This window comes from Orbicella franksi, chromosome 10, assembly GCF_964199315.1.
Source record: "Orbicella franksi chromosome 10, jaOrbFran1.1, whole genome shotgun sequence".
Taxonomy (NCBI): domain Eukaryota; kingdom Metazoa; phylum Cnidaria; class Anthozoa; order Scleractinia; family Merulinidae; genus Orbicella; species Orbicella franksi.
In genome coordinates, this window is record NC_138154.1 from 28,168,461 (window position 1) to 28,177,309 (window position 8,849).

Sequence of the window (8,849 nt, forward strand, 5' to 3'; positions counted from 1 at the left end):
TTTTTTGAAAAGCTATTTGTACTGTATAAATGGGGTCTGGAACATAGACAGAAAACATCTGCAGTAGAAATTTAAGACGTTTCAAACGGAAACTGTCTGTAAAGTGACACAGTGAAAGCTTTCCTGATAAAGTAAACACTTTTCACTACTAACATCGGCATTAAATGCTGGCTCCAACTCCTGAATAAACAAGGTTTCCTTAACCTTACAATTGTAGTCACTTTTGCCGGACGCCAAAATGTCAAAATGGTCCCATTTATACAGTATAAATAGCTTTTCAAAACATTTTAACGGTTATACTTTGGAAAATGTACGTTGACTAGCATAGGAAACGTCAAGTTCATAAAATGCGTGTTTTAAAAATGTTTATAACCGCTGTTTGTGTTACATTTTAATCAATTTATACATTGTTCTCAATATTGTTGGAACTGAGGGTGCCAGTCATACAATCTCCACCAGCAGACCTCGGTATCGTTACCAAAATGCGGTGCAGCTATTTCGTTGGTTTCGCTGGTTAGAAGAGGTAAGGGAAACCGGGAAATATGTACTTCCACCCAAAAAAATCAGTAGTTCGAACATTCCTAGTATTTGTCTCACTTTTCTATGTTCACTTACCGGCACGTGAGACAACTAAGTTCTTCATAGCTGACAACACCTAATTGGCTCATGATGATTTTCCGCGTAAAAACTTTAACTTCAACTTAAGGTAATTCCATCGAAATAAAACTCACAATAGATTTTCTTTCAAACTTTACCTGTTGGCTACTTATATCAAGAGAACTTAAAATTTGAAATAAAAAGGGGGGTCGCCATATTCGTTTAGGAGCAGGAGGACCATCAATAAACCCCATAATTCCTGAAATTAACCGCTTTCAGAAACGTTTATATTTGAACCATTCACCTTACGTATTAAGAAAGCAGAAAAATAGAGAGAACGTTAAGCGAGAAATAAAACAATGGATGTATTGCATAAATGTTAAGGAGCAATTTGATGTACGTTTCTTGATAAGGGCACTCATATTTAGTTGACAGGGATACGATATGTTCCAAGCACGTAGTGTTCTAGGACCACACATTATCTTTTACGAGTGCTAGCTATGCTCTCATGTTCCGTGATAATTTTTTACTCTACGATAGAAATTGCTCCATATTTACTTTATAGAAAGAAGGTGATCTCTGCGCTCAAACTAAATAAAAAAAATCAATAGGTCCCGGTACTCGTTTTCGAGAAAACAACGATGATTTGTCTCTCGCAAACCAAGAGACACTATTTTGTATATGTTGTGTATGTGCACGCGCTCGTGAGCGCGCGCCAATGACGCGAAAATCGTGCGTAGTAGGGATGCCCAATGCAATTCTGAGGAATAACCTTAAAGGTCTAGCCCAGCTTTCATAACTGTATTGCCTGAAGATAAAATAATCCACTGTCCAAAGTCCAGAGTCCAAGAGTCCTGATTTTATTACCACATGCCTTCATGACGTACAGGAACAGTAAAATCACCGTCCGGCCGTAAGAAATACTCAAGTTTCTCCCGTTTCTATTTGTTTTTCAGTCTCTACCACCGTTGCTTGTCTTGACAAAGAAAACGGATTAATCGCAGGAAAGGCCGCAAGTAACAGATATTAACTTTTCGTTGCGCTTTACACACGAGCATTCTCCGTATTGGTCGGGTAACTTCAGCATAACAGGAGATGCCTCGCACTAAAATGACGTTATACTCTCAGTTCTTCGTCATGTTTGTTTTATTTTTACCATTCCAAATCCTATAAGTGTGTTGGCAGTTTAATCTTTTAGTGAACTGACACGGACGAGGCCTTGTTAGAAAACAGTGCTGGCGTGAAATCAAATGCAAATTTTAAGGTAAATATAGCGGCTGCTTGTGTATCATAAACAAACCAAAAAATTTTTTAATTTCATTTTTTTCTTTAAGTAATCAGTTTTCGAAATCGATGGCAAATCTACTGCAACTTGTTAGATTTCAAATCAAGTGATCATTGATGGCGTTACTTAAACGAATTAATCCAAGATGCATTTTCGTATTTTAAATATTCAGAGTGCGATTACAACAGAGATGGCAATATCTGACCTTATTGCTGTCACACAAACACCACATATGCCAAGTTTGTTTTGAAAGGGACAAACGATTCATATTGTTGACACGTGTCACTTCATTAAGCAGAGCTATACATCAGCTTACACTTAGGGCCCAATCCATTGCAATACCACAACGCGTTGGGATTGCACAAGCCATGAAAATAGGAAATTTTTAGAATCCATTAAGAAAAACAGCTGTTGTTATTTATTTATCCTGACCGACAGCTTCTATCGTAGCTCGTGGGTTTACCACAAGTTCTTTAACATCATTAGCCCTCAATCCGTGCCACTGTTACATCTCTTCAGCCATTTCTCAATTTTATGAGCATTCTTTTGTTCAATGTTTAGATTTTCGCTAGAGCTTGTCCTTGACGAAGCTAACGCGTGATTTACATTCACCTGTGTGAGATTAAATTGTTTGTCTCCATCCTGGTCACAATATTGTATGTTTTCGTCGGACGCACTCCGTGGTACGATGCCCGATCCATTTTCCGAAAAATTTGTAGAGCAATTCAACAAATCCCTACTCACTGATATCCCAACTGTAGTTGACAAGTCACAGCAACCGTCCAATTCGGAATATAGTTCTGTATCGGCGAGGACCATGTGAATATAGTCCATTGTTTTGTATCGACGAGCCATATTAGTTATGCGATAACGCGACCAGGCTTTTAAAAACTCTGGGCAATCATCGTAAAAGATTTCTTCTTCAAGATTACAAGGAAGGCTCCGCCATCTTGGAATCCAAACGGAATGGTCGCTGCGATGGCTTGAAGTTAGAAAAGAAATACAAGAAAATCTGTCGGTCGCTAGAGAGGTTCTGGACTGGATTTTTTTGACGCGTAACTTTGTCGGATAACTCGGGATATCTGGAGTTATAATCACTGGAGGCGATAGCGGAGCTGACTCGCTTTCCGTATCCATGGCCGTCTTAAGTTCACGGGAACATTTTTAGCTGCATATGTAAATGTTAACTTAACAGGTTGCGACGAGACCGAGCGATTAATCCTGGTCTAATGCCATTGAATCGAGTGAATTTACGGCCACTTGTGTGTCACAACAGGCGCTACGTAATATATTCCAAAAGAAGATATTTTCGCCGCGTCAAACGCGCATGCTGATCAAAGTCTTAAAATCGCAAACCCAATATTAAATGCCATCTGCTGTTTTACGATTGGTCAACTTTGAAACTAGGCTTCAAAAAAAGTCCAATACAATTAAAATAATTTGTCTGTTCACTTCATCTCTATACGACTGCGATTATCAACGAAAACAAAGAGCTACAAAGATACATATTCTTAATTTCTTTATCACTTCACTCGTTCACTTGAATTTTTCGTGGGACTGTTGGAAGCTTTCACCTACCACTTTGTAAACAACACGTCAATGCATTGAAGTTTTTACGTATTATTTTTAATCGATTGCTGTTAAGGAAGTTATACAGTGTCGCAGGCTGATTTCCATACAACTCTGACTGCGAACATGAATAATTAACGACGTTTCATTTTCAAGATGTTTACAGATGAGAGTAAAACGGAAACATAAATTGTGTTGTTCTTTACACAAGTTTCGCTCATAAATCCGTCGTAAATGATAGAGGTGTCAGGCTATCTTTTGTGACAATTTCAAAGACATCTTCTGCTTTCTCCGTGGATTTTATAGATCTTTATAGAGTAATGCGACAACGCTTTCAAATTAAACTTAATTTAGTTTTTTTTTTTTTTTTTTCTTCCCTTTTCCGAATTTGTCTGTCTGTGCTTAAAAAAGATCGATTGGAATTTTTAAAACTGTTTGTTTTTCTTTCCGTGCAGTCATCGCTACGGAAGGGATTTTCCATATACAACAGCGCCCGAGTAATTATAAAACCCCCACTAAAAGCGGTTTAAGAACATAAACAATTGCGAATGAAAGAATCGAAAGAAAGCAAATTTTCCGTGCCTTTAATCCAGTAGGTTCATTCATTTTCAAAACGCAGCACAGCTTGCGCGGAACAAGTGGTTTCACTAGTACAATGACAAACCGCTGAGAGGTTTAACTATATCATAGAAAATGGTTGAAAGACAGGAAATGAAAGAAGCATGGAATAATGTAACAAAGCTTCTGAATGATATACAGTATGAAAATCCAATCTGATAATGAATGCTGCTCGGCTGCAAGAATTCAGCTACTGAAGCGGTAATCATCGACGGATCTGAAACGACATACATCGTTAAGTTCTACGCGCAGCAACATTGGAGATCCTTGTCAAATATAAATACATTTAGCCATCTTGAGTTATTGTGTTTTAATGGGTGGATACAACTCTTCTTTTGTAATGGAACAGCGATAATTTTTAAGCTGTGACAGAAATTAAGTGAAGATATGGGTCACATTTTTGCGTCAAGTGATGTGTAGAGTCTTGTACAAACGAAAGTTCGCCAGGTACCTAAATTCCTATTGCATCAGCCACAATTATATCTGTCACACGAAATTAGTCCAACCAGAAAACTCAGTTGCATGTAGTCGAATTTATTCAAAGTTATGTAAACAAATTGGCCATCTGACTTTGCGAAAGAGCTTTACACATTGGGGCATTGAACATAATCGAAAGTGCGTTCGACTGGAGAAATGAAATCCTAGCTGTAAACTGGTCGCTGAAAGGCTAGTTTACTTGAAAGAGTACCAATTTTCCTTTTCTTCTGGACTGATTTGTAATTGTGCGAATTTCATTTGATTATATTTGTCCTCTTCATTAGCAAAAGTACAATCGTAGCAAGGAAGAATTAGAAGCGTTAGAAATTTGCAGGGTCGAACCTTTTTACTTTGCTCCACCCACGCATTCTCACAAGTAACCAGCGTGTGAACATGCGAGTATGGAAAGGTAATCACATGATTGCAAGTGCAATTTGGATTAAGTAAGCACGAGTAAATTTTTCAAAGGCCACGAGCCCGTAGGGCGAGTGCATTTGTAGTCTTTGGAATATTGACAAGTGCTTATATATTCCAAATTCCACGTACTGATCATGTAATTACTTTTTAAAACACACTTGAAAATAATCTAAAATATAGACTATTTAGTTAAGGCCAGGGTCTGCCGTATATTGTTCGGCTAAGGCAGGTTGCAGTGCCGTACGTTGGTCCTCCAAATATCTTCGAAAATGTACGACACTATTCGCAAACGGCCCCCGATAATGTTTGAAATCTTCGGCAATTTTCGGTTGATCTTTGGTTGATGTTCTGATGTTCTTTGGTCTGATGTTCTTTTGAACTCTTCGGAGATCTTTGAAAAAGTTCGGTTGATTGTGACTGTTGGGAAATGCTCGTATGCCGTTCGGATTCGGCTATCTTCGAAAGCCTTCGGGTGAACTTCGACCAACTTCGAATTTCTCGTATGACCGTCGGTCGCCTTCAAATGTGTTCCCACTAAATTCGGATATCTTCGTTGTAATAGGCCACGTTCGATCAGTATCACTATTCTGACATGGCTCCCAGGCTTTCAGGACAAACGTCTATATTTGGTGTTGTTTTCTTTGTATCCAAGTCTCTTTTGGCAATTGAGAGACAAAAGGAACTTAAAAAATTTACAATTTTGATCATTATTATCCAACTGCAGCGAATACCGTCCAAATAACAGTACAAATATACAGCGATATTGTACAGTTATTTGTACAGTAGAAAACCTGTTTGCCGGACAGGTCGGCGCGCGCACGCAAAACTGTCATACTCTCCCTCTTTCACTGATAAATTTATTGACTAGCAGTAGTTAGATAATAAATCTCTTATTAAATGTTTTGGAGTGTAGTATCGGTTTTTATTATCTAAATGCAGCGAATAACGTCCAAATTACAGTACAAATTTACAGCGATATTTGTACAGTTATTTGCACTGTAGAAAACGTGTTTGCCGTACAGGTCGGCGCGACCACGCAAAACTGTCACACTCTCCCTCTTTCATTGATAAATTTATTGACTACAGCAGTTGGATAATAGATCACTAATTAGATGTTTTGGTGTGTAGTATCGCTGTATGTACGTCAAAATACGGCACAACTCGTAAAAATATACAGCGATACTCAAAAGACTATTTGGTTCTACGTGAGTTGATACCACTGAATATAATGAGTAATGTCTAGAAACGACTTAATGAAATGCAAACTATGAAGGTGAGGAATTCATGAGATGTCGGCTGTGTAGGTATATGCAGGGGATTAATGAGATGTAGGTTGTGTAGGTATATGTAGGGGGTTGACGAGATGCAGGATGTATAGGTGGGGGATTAATGAGATGTATGGTGTGGTGGTATATGTGGGGAATTAATGAGATGTATGCTGTGCAGGTATATGTGGGGGACTAATGAGATGTAGGGTGTGGAGGTATACGTGAGGGATTAATGAGATGTAGGCTGTGTATTTATATGTGAGGGATTAATAAGATGTAGGCTATGTAGGTATATGTAAGGGATTAACGAGATGTAGGCTGTGTAGGCATATGTGGGGGATTAATGAGATGTAGGCTGTGTAGGTATATGTGGGGGATTAATGAGATGTAGGCTGTGTAGGTATATGTGGGGGATTAATGAGATGTAGGCTGTGTAGGTATATGTGGGGGATTAATGAGATGTAGGCTGTGTAGGTATACGTGGGGATTAATGACATGTAGGATGTGTTGGTATATCTGGGGGATTAATGAGATGTAAGCTGTGTAGGTATATGTGGGGGATTAATGAGATGTAGGCGCTGTAGGTATTTGTGGGGGATTACTGAAATGTGGGCTGTGAAGGTATATGTGGAGGATTAATGAGATGTAGTCTGTGTAGGTATATGCAGGGGATTAATGAGATGTAGGATGTGCAGATATGTAGGGGATGAGATGTAGGCCGTGTAGGTATATGTGGGGGATTAATGAGATGTAGGCTGTGTAGGTATATGTGCTTAAGCTATTCTGCTTTTGATTGCATTTCTTGGAATCGATTAATAGCTTATTACTCGTTTGCAAGTCTTTAGGATGTGAAATGATTCAAGGTCTTTATATCAACCTATAAACGTTTCAGTCTATTTTCCTTAGCCTTTGTCGTTGTTATTTGCGTTTCTCAAGCAAGCGAGGCATTTTGAATTTCATTGTTATGGCGATGCGTGACATAGACCTACGGACGCGGTTGTCGAAATCATATTCTTATGCATCAGTCAATTCTAGCAGTGCCCATTCCCCCCCCCCCCCGGGCTAAGCCCCGGGCATTAGCATTTAAAAAAAAAAAATGGGCAAATTCCCCGGGGTGGGGACACATAAGCTGTCTAACTTCCCGGGGGTGGGAACGAAGAAAGAGGGCACATGCTCCGCCCCCGGGATCGTCGCCTTCCAACACCTCCGCAGTTTTTTAATTATTAAATCAGTGAATAAAACGTTCAACTGTTCAGTATTTTAACGCAACGGTACGACTTCATTTGAATTCGCCAACCTTAAGTATTTTAACTCCACTTTCATGAATTTAAAAGATGCTAGGCTAGTTTTGAATGCGAAATGCGAAATAGTCGTGTTCACGTCAGTGATTGTTTTGTGATAAACAAAATATAGTTCACCTTGTCGCTTATATTTATATGCTTACAAGTAATGAAGAAATATCTAAAATTGAGAAAACATACCTTTAAAAACGTCTGCAAGTTTCTCTAGTCCCTGACGGACGAGTTATTGTTCGACAAACGCCTCGTCTTTCCCGATGAACTCATCCATGGCTCTTTCCAAAACACGTGTGTCGAATGCCCGGGGGTCGCCCCGGGGTACGCAAATGCCCAGCCCCCGGGCCGCGATAAAATTGCGGATGCCCCACCCCTGGGACTGACAACGTGAGCAAATGCCCCGCGGTTGCCCGGGGGGGATGGGCACTGCTGGAATTGACTGATGCATTATCTCGTGATTTTTAGCCCATTTAGAAGTTAAAGTATTAGGAAAAGTGCTTCTGTAAATGGTCGTTTGTTCAGTACAGATAATCAGTCGCCTGGATAGCCAAAGTAAGTTCCAGATGTTTACAATATTTTCCGGCCGCAATGTAGGCGTACCGCGGAGGTACACCAACATGGCGGTTCTATACTGGTCTCTGCAAATTTGTGCAAAATATTTCGACGAATATCTGAGCTTGGGAAAACGCACAGACCTAAAAATTCGAGGAGTGTCATCTTTATTAATCTCCTGTAACATCACAATTTCTTGATTTTATCCACTAAATGGTTTTCGAATAAATTTTTTATTGCGTCAGGATTGCGTGACAGTGCAAACCAAGAATTGTTTTGCTGGGGTCACTGACATACAATAGTTTCTTTCAGTTTAAATTTACAATAATTCGCTACGTGAGTTTCACTCTTGTTAAGACACATAACTACAAGTAAATAACGAGAGAATATCGTTTAGTTCGAGATTTTATCTTTATTATACTTTACGAAGTTACTCAGAGCATTTTACTTAGGTACTCGAACAGTTGAATTCGTAAACAAATTCTCTAACCTTTCTGCCCTTGTTGCTCAGACGTTCTTGAGCTCGTGCTGGGATTCTGCTTGGTTCACGATCATGTCTAAAAATACGAAAACGCGTCTGAAGATGCCTTTTATCAAGTTGAAGAGTTGATAGTCCCGGTTGATGACTCCTTTGGTATAACATGATTCATGATTCACTCAAAATGTTCGCTCGTAAATTGATCTCTCGTAAGGCTTGCAGCGACCCGTTCCGAAAACGCTTTACGTCCTTTAGTGTTGGTCTACCTTGAACGGTGTGTTCGTTTGTATGTG

The 8,849-nt window shown here is 39.3% G+C and overlaps 1 protein-coding gene across 1 annotated transcript; it reads right to left on the minus strand.

Moving 5' to 3' along the window:
- Positions 1-341: 341 nt before the first annotated feature.
- Positions 342-3,157, minus strand: LOC145499886 (uncharacterized). The gene has a single exon (XM_081479409.1). It carries the CDS (start codon positions 3,017-3,019, stop codon positions 2,372-2,374), a length of 648 nt encoding a protein of 215 aa, XP_081335535.1. The 5' UTR covers positions 3,020-3,157; the 3' UTR covers positions 342-2,371.
- Between the last annotated feature and the right edge of the window lie 5,692 nt (positions 3,158-8,849).

Coding starts and splice junctions, on each gene's coding strand:
- LOC145499886 (XM_081479409.1), bottom strand. CDS start 3,019: ATGGATACGGAAAGCGAGTCAGCTCCGCTATCGCCTCCAGTGATTATA.